This window comes from Numida meleagris, chromosome 22, assembly GCF_002078875.1.
Source record: "Numida meleagris isolate 19003 breed g44 Domestic line chromosome 22, NumMel1.0, whole genome shotgun sequence".
Classification (NCBI taxonomy): Eukaryota; Metazoa; Chordata; class Aves; order Galliformes; family Numididae; genus Numida; species Numida meleagris.
In genome coordinates, this window is record NC_034430.1 from 2,706,505 (window position 1) to 2,734,203 (window position 27,699).

The 27,699-nt window shown below is 49.0% G+C and overlaps 1 protein-coding gene across 19 annotated transcripts in view; it reads left to right on the top strand.

Moving 5' to 3' along the window:
- Positions 1-27,699, top strand: part of EPB41 (erythrocyte membrane protein band 4.1) — a 77,277-nt gene that overhangs the window by 36,531 nt on the left and 13,047 nt on the right. For 9 of the 19 annotated variants that reach the window (XR_002432466.1, XM_021375360.1, XM_021375359.1 and 6 more), the window contains exons 4-18: positions 890-994; positions 4,058-4,100; positions 5,789-5,864; positions 6,552-6,770; positions 8,656-8,743; positions 8,878-9,030; positions 9,492-9,589; positions 9,893-10,065; positions 10,859-10,975; positions 12,095-12,235; positions 12,787-12,894; positions 14,369-14,580; positions 16,348-16,404; positions 17,127-17,189; positions 19,714-19,893. Coding sequence is in view for 18 of the 19 variants with exons in the window: in XM_021375360.1 (XP_021231035.1) it covers positions 890-994; positions 4,058-4,100; positions 5,789-5,864; positions 6,552-6,770; positions 8,656-8,743; positions 8,878-9,030; positions 9,492-9,589; positions 9,893-10,065; positions 10,859-10,975; positions 12,095-12,235; positions 12,787-12,894; positions 14,369-14,580; positions 16,348-16,404; positions 17,127-17,189; positions 19,714-19,893 (1,833 nt within the window). In the remaining variant the exon portion in view is untranslated. Of the gene's footprint in view, positions 1-889; positions 995-4,057; positions 4,101-5,788; positions 5,865-6,551; positions 6,771-8,655; positions 8,744-8,877; positions 9,031-9,491; positions 9,590-9,892; positions 10,066-10,858; positions 10,976-12,094; positions 12,236-12,786; positions 12,895-14,368; positions 14,581-16,347; positions 16,405-16,554; positions 17,071-17,126; positions 17,190-19,713; positions 19,894-20,226; positions 27,348-27,699 lie in introns of those variants that run through there. The other 10 variants (XM_021375348.1, XM_021375353.1, XM_021375354.1 and 7 more) reach the window with 9 other exon arrangements.

The following is a 27,699-nucleotide window of genomic DNA, read 5'->3' on the forward strand; positions in this document are numbered from 1 at the left end:
ATAGGCAAAGACGAGCACAAATGCCTTTATTCAGAAAGAATAAGTGCTTTCAGACATCCCTTCCAGCTGACAGCCACAGAAAGCTTTTAATTCCTACATGTCTTCGAGTGCCAGTTCCTTGAGAAATATCCCAGGCTAACACACGAAGTGCATTAACTGTAGAGCTGCAGCGTGTGTGCTAACAGCCTTACAGGGCTGGAATAAAACACGGCTCTGGTCTTTGATCAATTGCCATGCAAATATGACTAAAAGGGGGGATGCCAGCACAAGTGATGCATTAGTAAAGCTTATTTGGCGTCACTGGAACTGCACTTTCTTCTACCACATCCTCCAATAGAATTCACTGCTTTTGGTTACCATAGTTTTGTGCCTTTAGGGACGTTTTTTCCTTCATGCTTTGGACTAAAAGGGTATCAGTTCCTAGGGCCAGCTCATTCACATCACTTCTGCAGGATTTTGAGGGGGGAAAAAAAAAAAAGAGAGGAAAAAAAGAGTAGATGGAAATACTCAAAGAGTATTTCTGGAGGCAAGAAGTTGAGTGCTAAGCAGCTTTCAGTGTCTAAGGCAAAAAATAGGGAAGCTAGGTTTAATCAGCAGATGGGGCTGAGGAAATGGCTGTGGAAATGATGGCCCTTTGTTCTGAGCCACTGATTTCTTTCATGAGCCTGCTGAGCCAGGCTGCCTCCAAAATGGGGGCTGCCATGGAGGGCTGCAGCAGCTTCGTGTCTCACACTGGCTATCATTTGATCAGCACATGATTGTTTGAGAACCCGATTTCAAGCTAGTCAACGCTTCTCGGCTTTCTTTGTAGTGTCTGCTGTTTGGTTACGTTGCCATTCTGCAGACAAAAAGCAGCCTGTCCTGTGGAATCTCTTCTGTGTGTTTGCAGAAACATGCCAAGGGGCAGGATCTACTTAAGAAAGTCTGTGACCACCTTAATCTCCTGGAAGAAGACTATTTTGGTTTGGCCATATGGGACATGCCAACCTCCAGGGTAAGAAGTTGCTCTTTTATGGGTGTGCAAGGCTGTTCTGCACAGAGGAGGGGATGCATAAGCTGCTGATGTTCTTCTTAAAACTGCTCTCGATCCCCTCCCCAAGAAAGGACTAAGAGAGCTTCTTGTATTGCGACTTGAAGAGGAGGTTAGCTCCCCTTAGATGGCAGGAGATGAACCTACAGGCTGACACACTGCAGGGGCTCTTCAGTCCTTGAGCATGTGTTCATGGAAGGCACACAGCTGTCAGCAGGAGCACGGCTGCCATGGTTTGGGCACAGAGGAGTCATTGCATGGAGGTTCATTTAAAGTAGGGGCAGACTTGGGCTGTGGTGTTCAGAGAGGCTTTGGGTTTGCTTTCCTGTTCCTTCTCTGGCTTGTGACGCCCATTCCTGTTTCTGTAACAAATCCTGGGCTTTGAACTCATGCTGGATTTGTTTTACCCTTGGTGGCCTCCTCCTCCAGTGCAGCGCCAGCAAGCGTGGCCATTCTTAATAATGAGTGGTTCAGCGCGTTCTCTGAACGATACCACTGAGCTATGCTGGTAGCATTATCACCTTTGTGATGGGAACACGGGCAGGGAAGTGGGAGTGAATCAAAGCTCAGAATGTGCAGCACGTGAGCTTGCAGCAGCTGCTGGCTCCCAGCACAGATTCAGCTTTGCTACCTGTGTGCCAGCCGAAAACACACGCTTGGCGGTGCCTGGGAGGTCTCCTGCACTGAGATTTTTGTGTTTGTTTGTTTGTTTTAATTGCTTTGGAATATTCCCAGCAGGAAGCCCCAGCTCACAGTTAGGAATTCCAGCAGCAAAGTGCGCGTGTGTCCCTTTTCCCTGAGTATTTTGCCTTTGAAAAGGGAAAACATGGCAGGGGCACAGAGCACTAGCTGGCTGCCTTGATGCTACTGCCAGCATTTGGTGGGTTTGAATTCAGGCCTTCCCCTGCGAAAGAACACGTGCAGCTTTTCATACCAAAACTCTTACTCAGGTGGTTTTGGTTTAAGGACTTTGTTTGGCTGGACCTGAGCAGTGCCTTATCTTTTTAAACCCCGGTTACGCTTTAACTTGAGCAATTACTCAAGCTCTGTTTAATGAAGCTAGCCAGACGGGTGCTAAATTGAAAACAAGGGGCCACTTTTATGTCCTTCAGATCAGCTACATCAATCCACGCTCTGACTGCTCCCTTGCTTCGCCTGTAGCTTCCCTGACGGGCCAGTTTCCAGTGGCTGCAGGGCATATTCGTTGTTAAAGGACTTAATAATTGAAAGTTTGTATTTTTAATATGCAGGTGAAACAAAGCTCCGTTTGTCCTGTCTGTGCCACAGGCAGCAAGCCGCCCTGCTGGCTCTGGGTGCTGCCTGAGCTGAGCTCAGGGGCTGTGCAGCTTTTTAACCATAGAGACAGAGAACAGATAGCTGTGTCAGATCAGTGTCAGGGCTGAGAGGGCAGGAAGGTAAAGCTGCTGTGTATGGTTTAGCTCCGGTGTGGAGGAAGCTGCTCGCTTGAAGCCTGGTTTGTCCTGATGGGGGAGAACGCTGTGGTTTTGGTTTTTTTCTGCTTTTTTTTTTTTTTTTTTTTTTTAAATCATGCTGATTTCATTGAACTTGAAAGCCTGAAGCACCATCTCCCTCTCTGTAACTTCAGACAAGACCTGCCACCACGTGGCTGATTCACTGCTAGAACGGATCTCGATAGGAAGTGGACAGCTGTGCTTCTTCACCTCCTGGCAGCTGGCAGAGCAGCGGGGAGGTGCAGGCCTGTGCTCATGGGCATCTCCCATACATAGGCAGCAGGCCTTGCTGGAGATGGGCATTTTCCCAAGTAGGAATTACAGAGGGTGCAGGTGGACAAGGCACTGCTTAGCACCGAAGCAGCCACGATGCCAGCATATACGTGGGGATGCTCTGCTTAAAACAGAGTCTGTAAGGAGAAAGCAAGTGCAGGAGCAGCATGCCTATCTCTCAGATGGATTTCCTATCACCAGCTTCACAGGTTAGGGAGGCAAGCATATAAAAAGATAAGATTACACATCAGCATTGCTGTCTCCCTGCCACAAAGCTAGACGTCCTTCTAGTCAAGAGAGATGGGTGTGGGGGATGCGGTGTGTCAGTTCTTGCACCCTAGGAGACCCAGATGTGCAAATTTTGCTCAGTCCTCAGCACTGCAAAGAGGCAGGCTCAGCCTCAGCGTGCTGGGAGCTGCTCCCACCGTGCTTGGCAAAAGCAGCAGTGGTGTTCTGAGGCTTCTGTTGCACCATCGTCCCACAAAACCCCAAATTACAGAGGGGGGGGGAGGGAGAAAAGGATATATTTCTAAATTTGTAGCTGAGATAATTACTACCAACTTGAGTCATGCTTTAAAGAGACTGAGTTTATGTCACGCTCCCCAGCTGCTGGATGTTTTCACTCCCGTTTTAGTGATTAGGTCATTAAAGAACACAGCTAGGAATAGAAAGTCTTGGCGGTCTTTGTTCTGAGGAGGGTAGGTATGCAGATAAGGGGCATAACGTGAGGACAGACACCCAGTTTGTCTGTTTTCAAAGGCCTTTGAGAAAAAATGTGTTGCCCAAGTGCCCCCCCCCCCTTGGCTGGGTTTGGCTGAGGCCATACCTGCTGGGATGTGGCTGCAGCCTTTTCTAATGTGCTGCTTTTAAAAAAGGTGGTGAAAACAGGGTGTGACAGTGCAGAACGTGCTGTGCAGAGCTCCCTCAGATGCTGTTGCTGTGTTGTTGGGAGCCAGCGTAAATTCATTCATTTAAATCCTTGTAGGTAGGTGCTCATCAGCTGCGTGTGCTGAGCCTCTGAATGAATGGGGTCATCTCGAAGGAGACCCAACAGCTTCATATTGGAAGCTGTTCATTCATATTCATTGCTGGATTGGAAATTCACATGCTGAGGCTGCAGAGTGGAGTAAAACTCCTGAAACGTGCTCTCTGCCTTCAGTTTCCATGGCTGCGTTCGTGCCCAGCGTTGTCTTTTTTTTTTGCTGCGTTGTTAATGACTTGCAGTTTGCTGTGGTGTTTCTGTAACGTCTGTTACCCTCTGAGTGTTTTTATCCTCTTACAGACGTGGCTGGATCCTACCAAAGAAATAAAAAAGCAAGTTCATGGTAAGTAGATGGGATTTATCGGGTGGGTGGGTGTGTGCCTCCTCCCCTTCCCTGCACACACGTGGCTCTGGCGTGTGGCCCCCCGTGCTAGACGGGTGCATGGGCAGGATCAGCACAAGTTCAAGCTGTCTGTGCTTCCTTTTTCTTCTTCTTAAGTATTTAGTTACGCTCTGGATTTAGGAGAAGTGTCATTTCCTTGCAAAAACGTAGCTTGGAGTGCGTTTGCCCCGTGCAGCGCTGGAATAGGATGGAGAAGGAGATGTGAGTGGGCACCATGTAAAATCTAAGGGGTGGCTGGGAGAGCTGAGCTGTGTGCTGGAGCCAGGCGTTGTGAGCTCCAGGGTTGTTTTAGGGCCCAAACAGGGATACTGGAATGATAAACAAAGGCCTCGAGCAGGATCAGCACCAATGCCACATGCTTCCTGAAGTATTTTAAGCTCTTCTAGCACTGAGTTCATTCAAGACCGGGGCAGTGTCAAGGTTAAGTCAACTTGTGAGGGTTTTGTTTTCCTTCAGGGATGGCCTAAAGTGTGACTGCTTCACAAGTAAATGCTGTTCTGTGGGTGTGCATGGGGGGCACAGAATGAAGCGGATCGCTGCGCTCCTCCCTGCCTGAGGTTTTGATCAATCTTCGTTAACAGCAAGCACATCTTGTCTTCCTGAAATAAAGATTTTTTTGGAACTACGGTGCTAAGGGGCACAGGAGAAGGGAGTTCTAGCCATGAAAATTGGTTCTGGGGTGCTCGGTGGATCGGTCAGGGCTGTTTTCTGCAGGTAAAAGCCATTATTCTTTGCAAGAAAAAGAGGGAGTCTCTGCTTTATCTCCTCAAATAGAGTTTAAAAAAGATGAAAAATCTGGTAGCTTTAGAAGGAAGAAGGGAAACCTTCCGTGCCCCTCCACGCCAAGCAGTTCTCATCAGTCTGCTCCCAGCCCAGCACGTCATTTATGTGCACAGTATTAAAAATCAAGATCTTTCCAGGGTTGCTCTGTGATGCACTTAAGAGTTGCATTGCTGGGCAGCACACACAAGCGACCTGCTCAGCTGTGCCACTGAGCCAGGCAGTTGTACCACAAATAATGCCACCTCTCAGCACAGTTCCAGGAATCCTCTCTGTAATGTGTGCAGCAGTGCTGGGCAAGGTTTGCAGCGAGCTTTCCTGCTGCAGTTTGCTCTCGAGTTGTACAGCTCCTCCTGCCTTGGTGCTTGCTGTCTCTTCCAGATTGATGCCTGGGCTGTGTTGAAGTGTGGTCTGGCCACATGACCGCAGCACATTAAGGCTGTTGAGTGAATTAGCACATCTGTTCCTTAGGAGACATTTGAAAATTGGGTCGAGTGATGAAACACTAATTCATTAACCTGCAGCACGTCTGACCTCTCCTCATGAATCTTTTTTTTTTCTTTTATCAGTGAAGAAATATCTGAGTAATTCAGCCTCTTGGGATTGAATTTAATTTTTTTTTTCCCACCAGTTGTGGCATCTTTCACGTGCATTCGTCTGCCCTGCTTTGTTTTCTCACACGTGTATCCTAGCTCTTGTAAATGGGATCGGATCTTAACGCCATCTGCCTCAGCAGCAGCGAGCTGTGTGAAGAGCTGTACTGGAGCTCGTGTTTGGGTCTGATAGCTGCCTGTTGCAAAGCTCTTCTGGTGGGTTTATTTTCCTAAAACTTCCCTTTGCATTTCCAGGAGGCCCCTGGGATTTTACTTTCAATGTCAAGTTTTATCCTCCGGATCCCGCTCAGCTGACAGAGGATATAACGAGGTGAGTGCCCCGTTCATCTTGCTGACAAACAGATGGAGAGCTTGCTGAGCAACGCAGGGAGCACCTTCAGGAAGCTGCTGGAAACAGGAAATTAACAGGCTGCCCAGAGAGGCTGAGGATGCCCCATCCCTGGAGCTGTTCAAGACCAGGTTGGATGGGGCCCTGGGCAAGCTGGTCTAGCACCAGATCTGGAGGTTGGTGGCCCTGCCTGTGGAACTTGATGATCCTGGGGGTCCTTTCCAACCTGATTCTATGATTCTGTGAAACAGAAGTGTTGAATACCTAAGCATTGTTCCATCCTCCAGGACGTCTTGAGGTTTGGAGGGGTTCTGTTTGCTTGCAATGAATGATTGTGTGTGTGTTGGGGGGGGGCTGCTCCCTCCCTTCACCAAAGCCCACGTGCTGAAAGCAGTGTCTTTGTAGACCCGGCGTGTTTTGGAATGAGAGGTTGCACTTTTATTTGAAAAGAAACTTTTCTGATGATAAAAAGTGTCCTCTGCTTCTTTTCCGGAGTGGAGGTGACCTGAAGTCCTCTTATTATCCCATAATTAAGAATACACACGAGAAACAACATTTCACTTAACTCACAGCGGTGCTCAATAACGACATTGTTCAGCGCTCGGGAGCAAGTTTCCTCAGGTCGCTGTGTTCTCTATAAGAACAGCCTTGTTTTTTTTTCCACCCAAGGTATTACTTGTGTCTTCAGCTTCGACAAGACATCATCACGGGGCGGCTGCCTTGTTCCTTCGCCACTTTGGCTCTGCTGGGTTCCTACACAGTGCAGTCCGAGCTGGGAGACTACGATCCTGAGCTGCACAGCGCGGATTACATCACTGAATTTAAACTGGCTCCAAACCAGACCAAAGAGCTTGAAGAGAAGGTTGTGGAGCTTCATAAAACATACAGGTGAGGTGCGGGGCCGCCTAAAAATGGTCTACCTAGGTTGCTCTTTTTTGACAGGTGCCCCCTGTGGGTGCTCCTTTTCAACAGCACAGCCACGAAAGTGGGTTTTATTTCACGCCAGAATGCAGATTTCCTTGCTGTAACCTTGTTGTTTCTCTTCCCGTGCGTTTGTTTTTGGATTTGTGCAATTTTGGGGTTGTGGTCTGGCATGTCGTTGTGTATGTGCTGTAGTCTGCAGCATGCTTGAGGTTGTCTGCTTGCAGTAATTTGTTGTAGTGTGGGAGTATTCCAGGTAATGCTTGAGGTACAGAACTGCATTATGGTGTCCTGGTGTCCACAAACACATTAATGACCTGGGCAGGTGTGTGTTGCCCTAGTGAGGCTGGAGGGCTCTGAGGAGTCCTTCTGACATCAGATCTGAGGGTCACAGTGGCAGACTCTCTTCCCCATCTCATCTTGAGCTTATTTTTGTAGATGCCCTCAGGTGCTTTGCTTGCAAAAACTCCATGGAGCGGCGATGCTCCATGGGGAGCATCCATGGCCAGCAAGCAGCTTCTGCGCAGTTCCAGAGATACTTTGGGGTTTTAAGGGTAAAAAGCCCCTAAAAGTGCTCCTAGGAACCACGGCGTCGTGGAGATGTTGAACTGGCAGCCCCCTGACCTGTGGGAAGCTGCTGGCTATGATACACTGATGATGAGAGCAGAGCACATGGAAACCAATAACCTAAGTGCAGCTGTGGGTGTGGGCGTACACCCCTGGCTATCACCAGAGCCACAATTAACGCCTCACTCAACCCTGCAAATCAATACTCAATGTTGATTCCCCTCCATTTGCACTGAGAGGAGAGTAAATGAGGGAAAATAAGTACTGGGCCACGGGCAGGCTTCGTGACCTGGAGTCAAAGGCCGTCAGCTGTGCCAGAAGCAGCAGATCGCATTGCTGAATTATTCATGTCTTTGTTACGAGGTTACTTGACAGTGTGGGACATGGATTTATTGAAATGTGTGTGCTGTAGGAAGTATAGAATATGTAGGTGTTACATCTCTGGTCCGTGTTCTGTGAACTGTCACAAGATTTCCAGTTGAAAACTGCTCCTTCTCTTACTGCTTTATTTGCAGAGCAGAGATGTGTGTTGGAGGCAGTCCCTGCTCTCAGGCCCTGTGCAGGAGCTGTCCTTGCAGTGCTCTTTGTCCTGCACTCCACTAAATGCTGCCATTCACACTGCACACTGCGTGGACGTGAGTGCTCAGCAAGAAAGACATCAAAGCAGTGAACAAAATGAACAAAATGAAGCGTGTGCAACTGAATATTCTTCCAGCTGAGCTGCTGGATGTACCTTGCACAACTGAAACTTATCAACAGGGGCACTTCAATAACGTTGATAATAGCCTCCATTATCAGGATGTTGCTGTTAAGCAAAGTTCTGTTGTGTTGCCTTTCCTGCAGATGGTACCATCTGTTCCCAGAAAATGTCTCTTTCATCTCGTCTGCCCCAGCAGGAATATCTGCGACGTGGTTTCAGCTGTCCTCAAACAATAGCTGGGTTTGGGAAGGTTTCAGGCCGTGCTTGACGTGCACGGTACCTGTCACCCTTTGCCTTCAGCTGAACTGGATTGTCCTCCCCCTCGAGTTTTGTACCCCGTGCCACACTTTTTTCACACATCAGTTGCTTTCTAGTCTGGTGTCGGTAGCATTCGACCGAAGTGCGATGCTTCTGTTTCGTGAGGGTGTCTCAAAATGCTCATTTGTGCATTCAGAGCAACTTAATAATTCATCACCTGGGCTCAAAGCAAAAGATCTAACAAGTAAATGGTTCTGTGAAGTCTGATGTGTCTCCTCACAAAAGCAGCATTTCTGGAAATACCAAACCCTTCCTCTCTTTCCCCAGATCCATGACTCCAGCCCAAGCAGACCTGGAATTTCTTGAGAATGCAAAGAAGCTGTCTATGTATGGAGTTGACCTTCACCACACCAAGGTGAGAATCAGTGGGTGGTGTGGAGATTAATTAAGAGCTTCAGGGAAAGACTGAAGGAGTAATTTGGAGGACACGCTGTGACCCGGTGTAACTCCGACGCTGATCTCTGCTTAAATCTTCATGTGCTTTCTCAGGACTTGGAAGGAGTGGATATCACTCTGGGAGTCTGTTCCAGTGGCCTTCTTGTTTACAAAGATAAGCTGAGAATCAACCGCTTCCCGTGGCCCAAAGTCCTGAAGATTTCCTACAAACGCAGCAGCTTCTTCATTAAGATTCGCCCAGGGGAGGTACGTTGTGGCTTCTTTGGGAGTGTTTTGTTAAATTATCTTCTGATAACTGGGGAAAAGAAGCGAGCTTCCAACTGAGTGGGCATTTTACACTCTCTTGTGTTTCTGACACCGGCGTGACCCTAAGTTCAGCTCTTCACCTGGAGCCCGGTGACCTTGCTGAAGTGCTGAGAGAGGCAATGAAAACTTTAATGTGTCATCCAGCACCACCTCCTGGTGCAGTGTGGTATTCCCACATCCGGGCTGAAAGCATTTCGCAGCTGGAATTGTTGGAGGACCTCCTCCTTTCCTGCAAATGTGGCAAGATATGGACCTGAACCTTCCTTTTCTCACACCTGAGCTCTTCCTGCACATCTGTGGAGTGAGCTTAGTGCTCCTGGGCAGGGCAGGTTGATGGGCTGGGGCTGGACTCCTGTAACATTTGCTTCTTGCCAAACCCAAATCTCTTACGTTTCCAACAGCAAGAGCAGTATGAAAGTACAATTGGATTCAAGCTTCCAAGTTACCGGGCAGCAAAGAAGCTGTGGAAAGTATGTGTTGAACACCACACATTTTTCAGGTGAGTTTCCTAAACGATAGCCTTGCCTTTGGCTAAATGATGCTGCAGGTGAGCAGCTGAAAATGAGCACTCCCGCAGTGTTCCTTAGGTACCAACAAAAATCGGAGCGCAACGATTGCAGGGAAATGAAATGCTTCTATTGCAATACATTCCCAGGCAGCTCCCGTGTGAGGTCTTCTTATTGTTACGCTGCGTTTTCGTCATTAATTAAGCGTACGCTCCGATTCGTGGTTGAATTTCACTTCACGTGTTGCTTCCTAGATCCGGAGGCGTGCTTCTGACTTGCCCATCTGCTTTTTCCAGGCTGACTTCCACTGAGGCCATCCCCAAGAGCAAGTTTCTTGCCCTGGGCTCCAAGTTCCGCTACAGTGGGCGGACGCAGGCCCAGACCAGGCAGGCGAGTGCCATGATCGACCGACCTGCCCCCCAGTTTGAGCGCACAGCCAGCAAGCGGGCCTCCAGGAGCCTCGATGGAGGTGAGTGGGCAGCACTGCTTCGTTCCCCCTGCAGCATCCCTCCTGGGTTCAGCACAGCGCTGCTCGTTGGCTGTGCCTGACCCTTGCTTTGATTCGCTGAATGTAGGGTTTTGATTCCTCTGAGAACTTTTGAGGCGTTCCCTGAATGCTACTAGAATTTGCTTCTTTATTTATTAAAAAAAAAAACCAAAGTAATTTCTCATTTAACTTCTCGCTTTAATGCAAGACCTGGATTTAAAAGATAAACCCCATAGCAGTACCACCAAGAACTGGCTGACAAAAAGCAGCCGTGGGTGTTGATGCTGAAGGCTCCTTGCAAAGTTCTGGTGTTCCCACGTTCAACCTCAGGACAGATTCCTTTTGGGAGACGGGGAATGAGCCTATTGTAGGATGTTTATTTAATGTATCTTAAGTTACATTGCTTTCCTTGAGGGGGAGAGATTTGCCACTACTGTTTAAAGCTTGGTCAGGGTCTGTTAAAGGGATGCTAATACTAGAGTTTGTGGCACATCCATCAGATGGGCTCTTTCCTGGCATTTTTACAAGGTCTTGATAGCAGCAGACAGAGCTCAAGAGGTGAAGTGTGAAAGGGGGAGTGGTGAGAGTTTGCTGCCCTGGATCTGAGTCAGGGGGTGCTTGTAAAATTAGGACTCCCAGCTGCAATCCTGTAACCCCATGTCAGGGCATGGAAGGAGCATCCCGTGAACGTAACGCTTCCGTCCCCGCTGAGGTCTGCTGCCTTTTTCCCCATCGACTGTGTGGGCAGTTGTTAACATGTGCACCATTTCTTCAGCTAAACGTGCGACTCAAAAAGTTGAGTTCAGAGCCGTAGAGGAAGAGAAGCAGGAGGAGGTGGTGGTGGTTGAGGTTCCCGAACCAAAACCCGTGGATCAGTTCCGAGAGAAGCCAGGTATCGCTGTGGTGGCTGCAACTCTCTGCAGCGCGTTTGCTATCCTTTCCCCACTGAGATGCCTTTACGTGCTTGTTCCTGACCACTCTGAACGGTTTCGCCGAGCCTGGCGGCTTTCTTTTTTGCTTCTTTTCAAGGAGAGTTTCGCAGGCAGAGGACAGGGAGCCTGGGGGAGCCCCAGTTCTCGTTCAATTCCTAGGCAGCAACCTGGGGAGGTGGGGAAACGGGTAGGACGGATGGCACGTCAGAACTGTCTCCGTATTAAATGTGGGTGTTTTTTTAAATACGGATTAGGAAACTCCAGAGTTCTTTTCCTGTGGTCTTAATGCTTCTTATAAAGCTTCTGGAAGACTTCATTCCCGGAACGGCGTGCAGTTCTTTGAGCCTGTTTTGGTGGTGTGAGAAATGCCTTCCATTTTGGTACACGGAGCCTAGGTTTCTTTTAAGATAGAGATTTAATGCTAATAAATATTAATGTCCTCTTATGTATATTTAAATACTAATGATGATGACAGCCGTGGTGATGTCAAATATTGACTTTCTTCCTCACTTAAATAGGGAATGCCTGCGATACATTAGGGCTGGAGATCATTCATATGCATTGTGTGCTGTTCCATTTCCCTTCTTCTACCCTGGAGTTTCTACAGTGAGCGTTTGACGTGGCTCATTTTCAGGCCTGAAATCCAGCCCAAGGTTTCACGGAGTGATGTGGCAGATTCTCCCCCTGCCACCGTGTCCCTTCCCTGCAGTCAGCACAGCCCACTGCTGTAAGAGCAGAAGATGGAGATGGCATGTAGGACACCAGGGTGGATGGCTGGATGTTCTGAATTGGCAGATTTGAGAGCTGGGAGTAAGCGAGGTGCCGAGAGTAGTTTTCATCTCCCCCCAGAGCTCAGCTGTGCCCTCCCTGGGAAAGAGCCCAAAAAGCCGATTGGGTTTGGTTTTCACTCTTCCCCTGTATCCATCGGCGCTAGGAGGACGGACAGGCAATTGCACTGAGCAAAATTATTGCTGAGCAACGCTGGTTTAGAGACTCCTTGCTGTTCTCTGTGCTGCGGTGACTGCTGCGTGCCCATGGGTCTCCGAACGCTCCATTAACGCATGCAAAACTCTTTCTAGCCAAGCACACGCTTGAAAGTTTTGAAATGAAACCCATTGCAGAGGAGGAAGAGGAGGAGGAGGAGAAGGTGGAGAAGGTAGAGGTGGCTCAGGTTCCCATTGCTGAGCCCAAGCTGCCGGACCTGGTGCAGCAGCAGTCAGGTACCGCTGCTGGCTGTGCATGGCACCCACCCATGGTGCCCACTGCAGTCACCTGGGCTGGGACTGCTGGTTTGGAGTGGTGCTGTAGGGCAGGCTGCCGTGTTTGCAGTGGTGTTTGTGCTGTTGAAATCACCACCAGCTTTGCCAGCGTGCCCGGCCCCTGCTGTTGTGAAGTGCGAGCTAAGTGCCTTGATGTGGTTTGGCTGCGTGCCGCTGCCCTGGAACTAATGCCAGCTGAGTGTGACAGCCTTCTAACACCTGTGTGCCACTGTCCCTTTCTGTAGGGTTGATTTCCATGGGCAGTGGCAACGTGCCATGCCTCAAACAAACCTGGTGGTTTGAGTTCTGGTTGGAGTACACCTCACCGCCAGGAGGCAGAGGAAGAGCTCGGTGTCTTTTTGCCATTTTTGCTGTGTGTTGTGGAGCTCTGAGGCACTGCGAGAGGAGCACCGGGCCCTCAGGAGAGGTGGCCTTGTAGCTTTACTGGTGGCACTGCTTCGTTTTCTGTTTGATCTTTGAGGCAGCATTTAACGCGCACGTAACTCTTTTAGCCACACATGCCCCTGGCTCTGTTGAGATAAGCCCAGTAGAAGAAGAGGAGGAGGAGGAAGAGAAATTGGTGGTGATGGGCGAGCTAAAACCAGTCCTGAAGAAGCCAGGTACGACTGTGACAGCTTTCCCCCCCCAACCCCCGTGGTCAGCGTGCCGTCATTCCCCTGATCCTGACCATGCCTGCCATGCCACAACCCCACATAAAGCACCTTGGGCAGCTGTCACCGCTTCTAAGGCACAAATGCCACCGAGGTCCTGGAGCAGTTGTCTTCCTGGAAGGACAGCAGCGTGCCTGAGTCACTGCTGTGCTGGAGGGTGGGAGAGGGAATGGAGACAGCGGTGGTAACTGGGGGTTCTGGTGTGGGTTTCAGCAAGACCTGTGTCGAGGAGTTTGTCTTAAAGATGTCACTTCAGTCTCTGAGAAATCAGGGTCTTGCTTTTTCACCCATCTGCCTTCTGTGTTGCTGACCCATGGATGCTCTGTTCCGTACGCTTTTTGGGCACAGGTGAAATGCTCTTAGCTCCTCGGTGAATGGTGTGAGCTGAACTCTCCCTAAGGAGCCGCTTAAAACTGCCATTCCTTCTTTAATTCCAGAATTCGTGATGTCTTTGATTAGCAGGATGGGCTTGGAAGAAATCCACACAGTGTGACTCTTCCTGACCGTATGCGTATGATGTTTCAGTGAAATGGCCAAAAAAAAAGGCAGCACTGGGAGAACTAAAAAGTTTGTTGTGCCCATAGATACACACCATGAATTAATTGGGGCTTGCTTTGTTGCACGGTGTTAGCTTGCATATTTCTGGAAGTTTCATGCTCTTCAGAGCTCAGGGGCTGTCTGGGAAGTCAGAACTTAAAGGAAAGAAGCAGGCAGTTGATTCTGTGTGCACCTAGTGCTTTTATTTAAGACTCATCCTCTCAAAAGGCGATTTTTTCTTTTGGAAGCATGTTATTCATTTGTGCACCTTCACGGTTTTGGAGATGCTGGATATCTCCTTGCAGCAGGAGATATCCATCGCAGGCACACCGCGTGAGTCTGCTTTGGAAGCCACCTGAAAGTTGCTGTGAAGTTTTATGGAGAAGTGCTTGTTCAGGGTATTTCCTTTTTATTCTTTGCGATGCTGAAGAGATTGGGGGTCTGGGGGAAAACCTGTGCTGCTCTTCCAGAAACCGCCCATTTCTGGTTGAGGACACGCAAAGGAGATCCAGAATTCACCGCAGCTCTAAGTGTTGCTATTTTAAAGGTTGCGTTCTGATGGAGTTCTGCATGAAGGACCCAGGAATCAATGGCACAACGTCAGAAATAGATTAGCCTTTCTGGTGTGGCTTCTCTGCAGAGTGCAAGCTTGCTTTTTCTAAACCATCTCCTGTGGGGTTTTCCTTTTTCTTTTGTTTCAGCCATCAGGAAAATAATCTCAACTTCCCCATACTAAATGCAAAAGCTGCTTGGCTCAGCATCTTTATTTCTTCTTCCCTTTTTGCCTCCTTCTCCCTCCTCCCTTTCAACTACAGCGCTGTAATTTGGGAACCCTTTGCGTGGAGCTGCCCGCTCTGACCCTTGTGCTGTCTGTCTGTCCCCCCAGCCGTGGCAGTGATAACACCCGAGAGGAGCCCCCGGCCCACCTCTGCCCCTGCCATCGCCCAGAGCCACGTGGCTGAAGCAGCCCCAGCTAAACCTGATGCCAAGGAAGCCCTCGCTGCATCGAAGGTGGAAAAGGAAGCAGTGAAAGCTGAGGCGAAGCGTGAGGAGATCCCCCCAGAGAGAGCCAAAGCAGAGCTAGCTGAGGCATCTAAGGTATGTCAGTCCGGGTCACTCGGGAAGAGGCTGGTGCCAGGCTGGAGCTTCAGCCCTGGGCACTTTCCTTTCCTGCTCAGCGGGTGGGAGGGAGCAGCAGGACCTGGATTGCAGGGAAATCCCAGCCCTGAGCGTGGGGTGCGAGGAGGAGGGTGACCAGGGGAAGGCGGCTGGTGGGAGCTCCGGTGCAACTAGACACAGCGGGCTGACACACTGAAAAAGTTGGCAAGACTCGCACACAAACGGATCCTGGGGTTCACGTTCACTTGAATTTGGGGCTCACTCTTTGCTCAGCTCTATTTGCTGTTTCCTGATAGAGCAGCGTGAGCGATTCCGGTGCAATTAGTGACCCAGGTCTGGTCCACAGCCCAATATCTGAATGCAAACGCTCTTTAATTTATATACTTTCTCTGGATGTTTCTGAAAACCAGACTGAAGTTTCAGTAGTAAGCAATGCTGTTCAGACCCCGGGGGCATTTATTATTTAAAAAGAGCTTTTTTCAGGAATATTCACGCTCTCCACAGGTGTCTGAGTCCTCTGCTGCTGTTGATGTGATAAAGACACTAGCGTGCTGGTATTTCAAGTCAAAATAACATGTAAAAATATTATTCATAGCAGAGTGTCCTTAAGATTCTGCAAATCCTATTGACTGAAAGCTCTCTGGTGCAGCAGAGTTGCACGCCTTGAGTTACCATGTCCACGTCAGCCCGCATGTTTAGTTGTTCCCAGTGTTCCTGCAGCCAATTTTCGGTGTGACGTGGGATGCATGTGGTCTGGTATGCACAGCAGACATGGGGCGTGTGGTCTCATCTGCCACATTCCCTGGGAGATCACGGTCAGTTACAGCCGGGAGATGGAGGTGCAGGAAGAACGGTTGCATAATGAATTTCTTGACCTGCGTGACCAGTGATTTCTAAACGAAAATACCAAAGGAAATCTCCAGGAGGGTGTATTTGAGAATCACTCTCCCTGTTAACGCTGCTGAGACCCGCTAGCATGAAAGTGAGGACGAGTCAATTTTATTTGTCCCATTTCACCCAGCACAGATGTGTTGGTTTTTTTTTTGTTTGTTTGTTTCTTGTCGTTTTTATTTTTCCCCCTAAATGCTTAAATAGTGCATTTATTTATTTATTTGTTCCTTTCAACGTAGTTGTGGGGGGAAATGGTGGATTTGAAGGCATCGAATGTGCCATTTCTCACACGTAGCTGCGCCACTTCTTTTAACACCAACTGATCCTTTCACCTTCCGAGTATTTAGCGACCCAGTTTCCCTAAAGTGCTTTAATTAAAACGTTCAGACAACCTGGGCTCTGCGCTCACGGTCAGTAAATACCTTAATTTGTGATATTAGGCTCGTTTTGAAGGGAAGGCCTCTTCTTACTGACCGTACAAACACAACGCCACAACGTCCCCTCCGTGTTCGCGCGAACACGTTGCTTTTGCTCCTCATGACATGGGAAGATCCGGTGCAAACATGGGCTGACAGCCCTAACGCCAGCAGGAAGGCAGCCTTCAGCAGCACTAGAGAGCACTATTGCAAATGCACAGCACTCTCAAGCTGAAAGAATGACCTGAAACGAACTAACAGCCTGCAGGAGAGCTGCGGTGCCATTAACTCCTTGCGGAAGGCTGCGCCTTGGGTTTTGCATGCGCGCCCAGCGTTTCGGAACCGACCTCGTGCAGCTGTGTTTGGAAACTAAGTTGTCTCTGGAGGAAAAAGGGCTACTAACAAGACGTGTTTTTACCCGTTTATATCTTAAATGTAGGTGAGGAAAACGCACATTGAGGTCACAGTACCCACTACGGCTGGTGACCGACCCCAGGTTTGTGCCAATCATTCCGTTGGGCCGCTCGCTATTTTTTTTTTTAAGTTTGCTCAGCGAGGTTCGACGCAGTGAAGTGAACCAACCTTTTTTTTTTTTTGTGGTTTTGTTTTGTTTTTTTTTCTTTCCTCCTTATCACGGCCCGAGCAGAAGCAGCCTGCAGAAAAAGAGGAAGAGCTGATAAGAATGAGGAAGGTCAGCCGCTTTACGCTTTCCCAAAACAAACTCGCCGCATCACTCATGCATACTCGACCTGTTTAAAAAGACAGCGCTCCAATGTCTTCGTGTGCTTTGGGTTGGGTTTTTATTTTCCTTCTTTCATATATTTTTTTTTCAAACTAGAGCTGTCACGTGCTTGATTTGGAAGCCTGGTGGCTGGAAGGACGCGGGTTGAATGTCAGGGAGCACCACCAGCCAAAGCAAAAGCCAATGCAACCCTGGGAGCTGTCTCTTTAAAGGGCTCATTGCACTCATTGCATTTTCCCATCCCCATCATCCAAACCTTCCATTCACTGGTGGTGACTGTGCGGGCGTTCTCGTGGCTCCGTGGCCCATCCCTCACCGGCGCAGCGCTGCGCTCCACTCATCGAGTTAACTTTTTTTAATTTGCCAATTTGTCAATCCTGCAAGAACAACCTTTTAATTTTTTGTGCTTTTCTTTTCTTTTCTTTTTCTTTTTTTTTTTTTTTTTTTTGTTCCCCCCTTTTCTTTCGTTTTCACAGAAGAGGTCAAAGAGGCTAGATGGTGAAAACATTTATATCAGGCATAGCAATTTAATGTTGGAGGTTTGTATGAACTCAAAGCTTTTTTTCAGTTGCGTTTGCCTAGATCTGTGTTCTGTGCTCAACTTTTTCTTCCTCTTCTGCTGCTGCCTTTCTTTTTGCATGCTACTGCATGAAATACGTTTTTTAAGTACGCTTTTGCATGTTGACAGTAAACACGACGATGTGCAGGCATTCTTCCTTCTCCCCCTCCTGACTTCCATTCTCTCATACTCCCCAAGATATATGATTGGCAGAGCCGTGTGCTCACCCCGCTCTGTTCTTGGACCATGGCCCACGTTGCGGTGGGAGGCTCCTCTATGAGTTTCTCATAGCTTGAAATAAATTATTTCCTGGTGGGCAAAGGGCAGCCTGGTGGAAATGTGGAAACGTGTCCTGGGGCAGCCTGCATTGCACCACGTCCCCTCGGGGCTGGCAGTGACCTGGTGGCAATGGATGCTCATCCATCCATCCATCCATCCATCCATTCGTTCCCATTGGCTTTGGGAGCCCTTCCCTTGGCTTCACCCAGCACAATCTCAGAACAGAACATGCCAATCATATATTTTTTCCCCTCCACTGTGTGACAGAAGACTTTGTGGCTTCTGATACTCTATTCCTATGTTGTGTGTTTCTACTCGGACATGCAGCACCAGCAGCTGGTAGTAGGGTTTTCCTCTTGGTATCTCTTGAGTGTGAAGTGTACTAACTGCCTTCTCCTAATCTGAATTCTTAAAAGTTTTGCAGCTTTGGGGGATATTCTTTTTTTTTTTTTTTTAACGACTGCTACAATTTAAGCTTTCGGACATGAGCACCCACGGGCAGAGTTTGGCCACCGCAGCGAGGACAGTGCCTTGTCGCTCCCTTTAGACCAATTGAGCAGCTCCTCCTCCCCAGCTCCAAGCAGAGCTCTCACCCACGCCCTGCTTCCAAACTGCTTTCTCCTGTTAGTGGGGGACCAGGCTCTGCTCCTCTCGCTGGTTCTGTTGCAGGTGCTCCCACGGTTCTCCCCTTTGCTCCTCTTTACTCGGTGCGCGTGGCAAAGCAGGTGGTTTCCTGCAGACCTCACAACTGCTTGCGGAGAAATGCTCCAGGAGCTGCTGCTTAATTGCACTGAGAGCTGCTGGATGCTCAGCGCTCCATAACCTGCACTCTGCGGTCTTAGAAAAGGGCAGAACGTGAGGGAAAGCTTGGTGGTCATAGCTTGTTCCTTAAGATGCTTCCAAGAGCGGCTGTGGCCTCCTGGGTTGCTCTGTGGCTGTGGCCTCTCTGCAGGCTCAGATCAGCCCTTGGGAGCGGCAGCAGGGATTCGGGGTGCTCTTTCTCTCTTCTCTATGTCGGGGGCAGCTGTAGGGCTCCTGACCCCATGCCCAGATCTGGTTTACGTGGAGTCCTCAACCTGCTTCTCTGGGCCACTTGCCATGAGCGAGCCCTGTGCTTTATGTGGGACAGATGCCAGAGCTGTTGTTTCCCCAGAGCTGTTACAAAAGGAGCACGCTGACTCGCTGGGTGTTGGGGTCTGTCACCCTGCAAGCTGCAGGGTGCAAGTGCCAGCGTGGGACGTCTTCCTCTGGGGAGGTGTTTGCTTCAGGAAGCGCTTGCTCTCCCATCTTCTTAAGTCTGTGGGCTGGCTACCAACTTAAAGCCTAAAAGGAGTGAATTTTGGCAGTGATGCTTCTCCTGACCTTACTTTCTCCTTCTCTATGGAGCGGGGCTTGCTGTTTTCTGGCACTGTCCAGAAAAGTCATTGTTTGGCTTCAGCCTATTTTGTGCAAAAGCTTTGTTTTAAACTAACTGTTTGCTTGCAAGGGAAGGCTGTTCAAAACACATCAGTTGAACAGAGCTGACTTGCCTCAAAGTCTGTTCATTTATGCAGTACACTGGCATTGCAGAGAAGAAATCTGGCCCTTTGCAGATCAGTAACCTTAGCAGGAGTTTCCTGATTGATGCAGCATGAAGTAAATGCTCAGCTACGTTGCAGAGTTCTGCATCTCACCTTCAGCTCTGAAGCTTAAACTCCTATGGTAGCTCCAGGGGGGAGGAGATGAGAGGAAAAAAAAGGTAATGGGGGTATGCTAGAGCCAGGGATAACTTCTGATAAGATGACAGGGAATAGGAGATGAAGAGAAGAAATGAAACTGGGGAAAAGTTTCTTAAACATTAACTACATTTATATCCTTCAGGATTCAGGCTAGCAGAGGGAAAAGAATGCAAATTTAGAAGCATGGCATTAACAAACCCTAGCCAACTCAGTCATGCAATTTAAAAAGCCCCATGTGCAGGAAGGCCACGAGGTGACACCTCAGCTGTCACACCTTGAGCTGACAGCAGGTTTGGCTCCTGGAGGAGCGTGGTTCTGAGCATGCTTTGCTCAATGCAAGACCAGGAAGAAAGGGAGAGGGCGTTCCCAGGGTGTGCTTACAGCGTGAGCACCACTGATGGAAGTTGGCAACAACTCCGCTGAGCGCAGCTTTGCTTTGTGGCAGCGTAGGCAGCTGTAGGTGCCTGTCTCTGTGTCTCTTCATTTACTCTGTGTTTTCGCCACTAGGATCTAGATAAGCCCCAAGAAGAGATAAAGAAGCATCACGCCAACATCAGCGAGCTGAAGAAGAACTTCATGGAGTCTGTCCCCGAGCCTCGCCCGAGTGAATGGGACAAACGTTTGTCCACTCACTCCCCATTCCGAACGCTCAATGTCAACGGGCAGATTCCGTCGGGAGCGGATGGAGTGAGTACCCGGGGATGGACGGGTGCCCAGGGACAGCTCTGCTACCTGAGGTCAAGCCCCAGCTTGCCCCTAGGTTGGGTCTATGGAGGGTGACTGTTAAAACTGGGCTCTGAGAGGACCAGTGCTTTCGTTTTAGTGTCCTAACGCCGTGGCTTTTGTTCAGCTGGATGAAAGAACGTGGGGGTTGTTGACCTGGTTTCGGTACTGCTAACCGTAGTGTTGCTGTCACCCATGCTGACAGCGCACTTTGCATGGCTGCTTTGGGGTTTGGCTCATTCCTGGTGCCAGGGAGTCTCCCCAGAATATTAAAACAAGGAAGAAAAACCCAGCAAGCCACCCCTAAATTGAAGGGAATTGGTGCTTTGGAGATAATACTGCAGGATTCCAGTGGACAAACACTAGCGTGGCATCAGTTGCAGATGTCGGTGCAGTCTCCACCTAATCCAGTCCCTGGGTTTAGTGTTGCAGTGGGCTCTGCCAGTGCATGTAGGTGTGCTGTGCTGAGAGCAGGGATGTCTGCAGGTGATGGAGTCCTTGTCCTTGCAGAAGCTGTGTCTGCATGTTGAGGGCCACAGGCATTCCGAGTCTCCCTGCTCATTTCCTCAAAAAAGGGACTTTTCAGAGAAACCCAGATGGAGCAGCAGTGTCTGCCAGCTTGTTTCTCCTTTGATAATGGACAGTTTTTCCCCTTACATTAATGCTAGCAGTACCTGGTGAAGCTTGTGAGTGAAACTGGTAGTCAGTCCCTTAAAAATGAATGAGATTTTCATTAGAACTGAAAAAAAAAATGAAATGCAGTGAAGGCAGCCCCAGAATCTCTCCTGGTTTAACCCCCAGCTTCTGCCCTTCCTGCCCACTGCTCTGCAGAGAAGCTCCCGTTTGCTCTTCATGCCGTTGCAAGGCTGGTGGTACTCCTTAAACAGAAGTAATTCAGCAGTGGATGGAGGGTTACCAGAACAAGCACAGGGCTTCAGTGGACAAGTTCACTGCAGGCTCCTTAAAGCGTGAGCAGAGGCCATTGCAGGGCTTTTTTCCTATTAGAAAAACAAAACAACCCCACCAAAACGAACCTGTTGTCGTGCTTGGAATTAACACACGGATGAACTTAACGCTTTGGTCGCTGTTTCGTAGGGTAAATTCTGCAGGAGTTTGCAGAGCAGGGCACAGCAGAGCTCTGCCTGCTGCTTTGTGCATGTGCAGGTGGAGGAGAACAGGGGCCCTCAAGCTCAGCAGCTGCAGTGCAGAAACAATTCTCTGTTATTCTGAAGTTATTGTGCGGTGGCTGCACGTGATGTCTTCGGGGGGCTGCTGTGCACTGCACCTGGGTGGTGTGGATTTACCCATTGAAAGCTGCAGTGGTCCGCAGTGACGTGAAGGTTGGTGTCAGCTCTCGATTTGCATTTCTGGAAATTCATTTAATTGGCACATTCTCTCATGTGCTCCTCCCTGAAGCGGCCTCGCCTCGTGTTCTGCTGTGTATTTCCAGAAATGCGTCAGTGTAAAAACCTTGGGGATGGTGAAATAATGCAGATAATTCATAATGCAGAGCAGTGCTGATTCTGTTGTTCATGGTGGTATCTTAACCCTGTGGTAGTGGCAAAGGGGTGTTTGTTACTCTGCCAGGGGCTGCTTTTCTGCTCTCCCAGTGTTGTTGCAAGACAACTGAACCTTACATGCTTTGTGTGTCCAGGTAAAGAAAGTCACTGTCCTATCTTCTGAGAGACAGGTTGGTTGGTGGGCTCGAGGTAAAGCTGCTGTTCTGACATGTGCTTCTGAAACAGAATTCTGCTATCGCAATGGCACCAAGCAAAAACTCAACAGCAGCTGCTGAATAGCGTTTTTCTTTTGGCTACATGAAGTAGTTTCATCCCTCACAACCCAACACCGAGAGGACGTTTTGCACCGCTGCAGCTTTTGCAGCTTTCGGTTTGCTTGTGTCGGTGCATGGCTGGTTGGAAAAAGCTGCATGAACGATGTAACCGTGTATTCGGAGAGAAAAGCAATGCTGAAAGTTTAACTGTACCCTGTTCTTTTCATGTTGTCTTTCTTTCCGTTTTTCTTTTAATGATCATGTTACTCTTGCATTTTATCTTTTCTTTTGCTGCCCAGTCTCCCAGCTACTTTCTCCCTGATACTCATCACTTAGGGGTGTGCAAAGAGCCGGTCCCCAAATACCACACTGATCAGAGGAGGCTGGCTCAGCTGAGAGAGCTCAGAGCCAAGTTCTTCCTTTCATAGCCACACCTGGGTCTGACCACCCTCCTCCAAGGGATGGAGAGCTGCCTGGACGGGTCACAGCAGCATTCCCACAATCATATTTCCTTCAGTGAACACACCTTGCATGATCCTGTGTGACGATTGACTCATTCTGATTTTATCACGTTCTTGAGAATCCAGGAGCAAAAGTACTAAAATGCAGAGCGGGGCGTAAGGAGTTTGGAACACAAGCGCCGGCGTCCTGCCCGCTCCACGCTCAGCATTTCTAGCATGTAAAGATTTTTCACTCCTTCCGGTGGAATTTTCAAAGCGGTCGAAATTTTGATACCGTCGTCCGAATTTTCAAAAAAGGGGGAAAAAAAAAAAAAAAAGTTTTCTATCTGTCTGCACTGAAATCCAAACGTTCGACGTTATTTAACAAATGCTATTTTTTAAGGGGCACCGTAGAGTAGGGGATGGTCCAAAGCGTGGTCTTTGCCTGCACCGTTTCTATTCGTGATGCCACAAAAAGCAAACTTTTGTCCTGGACCGTTCCAATTCCGAACACGTTTTGACAGGCTTTGACCGTGCACTTTTCTTAGGGGGCAGGCACAGAACACACGTGGATGGTGACTCAGAGAGGCACGGGCTCTGTCGGATAGAGCTGTGCTTTGTAGCTCAGGTGGGGGTGTGAGCTGAGCTCCCTGGGGTGCTGCTTGCAGAGCAGTGATTTCCACTTTGGACTGGCCGAACGCTTTGCACACCTCCAAGTGTCGTTTTGGGCACTTCCCATCTGTCATTTTTGTTCATCTCTCTCTGTCTTTCTTGATCTTCTACCACGAAAGCAGACACAGGAACGTCCTCTGTTAGTGCAGGATGAAGACAAACTAAAAAAGCAGCAGATCCCTACTGAGACAACATTTCCCCGGCAAGCAAGCGAAGAAACTCTTCCAAAGGTTTCTATTCCAATTCCTGAAGAGCATAAATCACTCAAAAAGTGCCAGCTGTACTCTAGAGTCTTTCCGTCTCCACGTATCCCCTTTGTGATGTCTTTTCTTGTGGTGGTAGCACTGACTGTTTGGTGGCTGCTCTTTCTCTGAGTGGGAACAGGGTCGCACGGAAACCTCAAGACCAAAGCTCCTGAATCTCTTGGCCGTAGCATCAGCCGCATCCTCCTTGTCCTGGGCTCTGATCTCCGCAGCTCCTTTCCCCCCGGGGGGACACCCTGTGACACTTGCTTTGATCCTGCTGTTCTCTGTGGGGCTGTGATCTGGGGCCTGGCAGGAGTGGTAATGGATTGCCGTGGCTGCCGGGATGGCCTTCCCAAAATGAGTTCTCTAAATGTGTTGCCCGTTGCGGATGCTTCAGCTGTAAGCGGGCAGGCTGAGAGCCCTGACGTGTGGCAGGAGGTCTCCCTCCATGCAGCAGTTGCTGAAGATTTGCTGTTTGTTAGGCTTGTTCTGAGCATAAGATGTTCACAAGCAGGACGTCCGATGGTGATCCAAAAACCCAAAGAGGCTTTGCAGCAATCTGCCGAGTCTAATCCATAACCACTCCTTTTCTAGGAAGCTAAGATCGGCGTTGAAATAAGTAGTGTTGATCAGCAGTGCTGCTATTAGTGTTAACTTAGGGACAGGGAACGTCTCATTTTCCCAGTGGGAAGCCTTTGGCAAAGCATCACAGCTTCCATCTCGCGCCCGTGTTCTCCTTTCAAAGCGAATGCCTCGTGTTGCAGGAGAAATTGTGTTAGAAGGAAATATTTATTGTAAGCATAGATCAATCGTGCTTCTCTCTCTGGTGGTCTTGGTGCACTTCAGCTGTGGTTTGTTGTTTTTTTTTTAATTTGTGTTGAACTAACTGAAGCATGTTTGCTTAGGGCACAGGAGTGGGATAACCCACTGTTACGCGCGTTGCCTTTGGTAGCATGGTGATGTTACGACTCTTCCATTTACCCACGCTGTAATAAGATCACTGCGCTCAGGCCACAGCTCCAGTGTTAAAGCCACCTATTGTTTTGACTTCTCTAACAACAAAAAAAAACGTTGCATGCTCCTTGTTTATTGCCTACCCATGTAATTGTCCGGGCGATGCTCTCATTTATCCAGGTTAACTCAATAGTGAATGTGGTCGAGCTGTGTAGGATGGACAGAACCAGGTCTACAAGCTGGAGGGAGTATGGGGCTTTGTGTCCATGGGGTTTCTTTCTTGTATATAGTAATTCTGTGAGTGAGCTGAGCCACCCGCTTCTCCTTCAGCAGCAATGTGCTTTGTGTTGCTTTCTCTAGAGTATGGGTGTAGGAAGAGTTACTTCTGAGAACAGCCACCAACGCCATCAGTGTTGGGAGCTGCTCCGACAGCGTAGCAGAGAAAGGAGTACAGCTCTGTAACAGGGGCCAAAATATGTGAATATATATAAATACCTGTATTTATAACCCTTCATAGACCTGTATCTGTGCGAACAGTGTTATTTAAGAAGCTAGCAAATACGCCTGCAGGACAAATAGGTTTGTGCACAGCTTGGCATGTGCTGGCTCACCCGAAGGATCCGTGTGTACGTAGAGGCTGAGGCTCTAAATGCTGTCACAGAAATGTAGGTTTTGAGTGAAACCCTCCGTTCGATCTCCAGGAATCCTTCTGATCTGTCTGCTCTCCCCAGTTCTTGTAACACGCTCCGATTAGTTCACCAGTTTGTGCCTTTAGGACTTAAGTTTTCTGCGAATGCTGAATTCCTTGGAAAGTATTCTTCCCGTTATAACACACTGCCTTTAACACACAGTCTTCCTCTTTCAGCAGTAGGAGTGGCAGAAGGAAATTTGTGCAGGCGTACCACAGCCCGAAGGAGAGCTGTCAGCAGCCCCAGGGAGGACAGCTCAGGGTCCAAGTGGCTGAAATTCAGGAACACTGTCTTGAGATGAATGGGACTTGGAGAGGAGAGGTGGGAGAGCCAGGACGTGGAGGTGCTCCTGCAATGCAGATGATGATGGAGGGAAGAGGCTTTCCAAAAAGCTCTCTGAAATAGGAGCACGCGTAACGAGATGTGGGAACCATTCATCCTCCACAGCATGAAGGGACAGGGAATGTTCTGTTCTTCCTCTGTCTGTGTTCTGTCCATTTTTTCATGGAGAAGAGCAGCCTAACCACACACCTCCTGCTTCCTTCCAACAGCCAATGCTTGGGTTAGCTCCCACTGAGCGCTGGCTGGGTTCTTGCCCACTGTCTTTCTGAGCTGATGCTTAATGCTCTGAAGCCATAGCAGTGGCTTTTGGCTGCTGTCTGTCTGCCATTTCCAAAGGACCTGAACTCTAAAAGCTTTGCCCGGTGCGACGTTTGAACATAGTGCTCAGGGTGATCTTCTCCTGAGTGCTGAGAGATGCTCTCTGTTGGCCACTCCAACCCAATTCATTAATTAAGATGCTCTCTCTCACTTTCTTTTTTTAACCTTGAGATAAGGCTGGTTGGCATCAGCACAAAAACAAAACAAAACAAAACCACCCTTAAACTGTACATTCAGAGAATGCTCAGGTACGTTTTTGGAGTTTATGGAACAGTTATCACTGAAGAGTACAAAGAAACAGAACCGATGCTTTCCATTCCTAGGGCAGCGCAGGGGCCGGTTGTCTGTATTCATTCAGGTGGATATGATCTTTTGTGGCTGGGAAGGATTGGAGCTTACCAAGAGCAGGAACCTCCCCTGGCTGATGCTGAGGTGCATTTTGGGAGTGTCTGCAGGCCATTGTGCTCCAGCCTGCTCTGCCAGCCACCTCTTCCTCTTCTCTATTTGCTTGTATGGCAGATGGAGCTACAGCAGCGCCCCGAGGCAACGTGCTAGGGTCTCCTTGTCATGTGTAATGTGTATCGTGTGCATTGTGCTGTGCTGGGTGATTCCCACCCTCACTGCATTTGCTGGATGTCCATGCAAGGCATGGCACTGCAGGAGGCACTGCAGGGCTCTGCACCATCCAGCTTAGTGCGAGGGCAGAGGTCTCAGGTTTTCATTAAGGAACTTATGTGTACTTGGCTTCTTGTACTTCTTCCTCAGGAACAAACATGCTGCAAAGCACTGGCAGCCCACGGGATTCTTACTTCCAAAGGGAAGCTGAAAATATCTGCAGGTAACCTCATCCCTGTTTGCATGGGAAATCCTGATTCTTCAGTGCGAGGTGCTGCAGAAAATGACATTTCAGTGACTCTGACGTGCCAGAGACGTGGCTGCTATGGGTCTGCCAGCAGCACTGCTGTTCATTAGGCTTTCCCAGTGCTTTGCAGCCTGCCTTGCTGCAGTGGGACTCATTGGTGCTCACACGTGGGTCCCAGCAGCTGCACTAAGGGACCAGCTGAGGTTCAGCCCCTTCGTCTCGTTCCATCCTGGAGCTGGTGGTTGGCTCTGCACTGACTTTCTACACTGAACCTTCTTACCCTGATCATCAGCTTTTCTGATCTCCAGATAAAAGGCAGAATCGTTTCTTGGGCTTTCATGCTTTAAAACAGAGTGGCCATTTTAATTTTGCATTATTTAAAGGGACAGCTGGTGTTGCCTGCCCCTCCTGCTGTGTGCTTCTTTGCCCAGTGGGTTAATGGAAGACGAACTGAGGATTCTCTATGGGAAGATCGTATTGGGACTTGGAGTTAAGGATGGGAGCAGTTTTCCTTCCATGCAGTTTGTGCAGCAACTGGTAAGGACCGCACAGAGTAGGTGCTCAGTATTTGCCTCCAGTCCTGGAATAAAGAGGAGAGATGGGTTTCCTTGGCATTCCTCCTTTGCAGGAATGAGGTCGGACTGCCCTTGCCCTGTTGTACGATTTGTCACTCTTATTCCACTGTTCCAATGGATTTTTTTTTACTGGCCACAAGTTGGTTGTGCCTGTTCTGATCCACAGGCTGAGGTGGGATGCTTTCCAGAAAAACCTGTCCCAAAGCAGAGGGGTTCCTGCTTCATTCAGAAATGTTAGGTCTCGGCTTGGTGCTGGTGACATGGGAGACCCTGACGTGGTGCTTTCTCATGTGTCCCTGTTTGCATCTCTCTTGGTTTGTAATGCTGGAGGTAAAGGCTGTCTGTCCTTGGGGCCGTGGTTTGTGCCACTCTGTGACCTTCTAGCAGTGGTACGTGGTAGCGTTGGATCAGTTTGTGGGGACTAAAATTACTTTCTTTTTAACTACAATGCTCTCTTTTGGAACACTTTTTTCGGTTTTGTATTTTTTCTCAGATTTTTTCTTTGTAAATATGTACATTTATCATTAATAAATGTTATTGCAAATCAGATTCTACTTTCCACTGCTTATTAACCCAAAAGGCCTATGACCTGTGCTGAGACCCCTGGGGTAACCCTCGGTGTTGCTTTCTCAAGCCAAGCACCAGCAGCCCCTGAGCGTGTGCAGCTGCCCATGCAATGGGATCCAGGTGTGGGTCTGTGAGCTGTGCCCAGTTGCAGCTGCACACATCTGGTGTGCAGAGCTTTGTGCTGCTGTGCAGAGGGGCACGAGGGGCAGTGCTGCTAGCTCTACGTGCTCACAGAGTGGCCAGAGTAATGCTGCTTGGGGTTACATCCAGCGTGATGCAGAATAGCTTTGTTTGCAGAGGAGCCACGAGCTTCAGCCCTCTAGAAAATACTT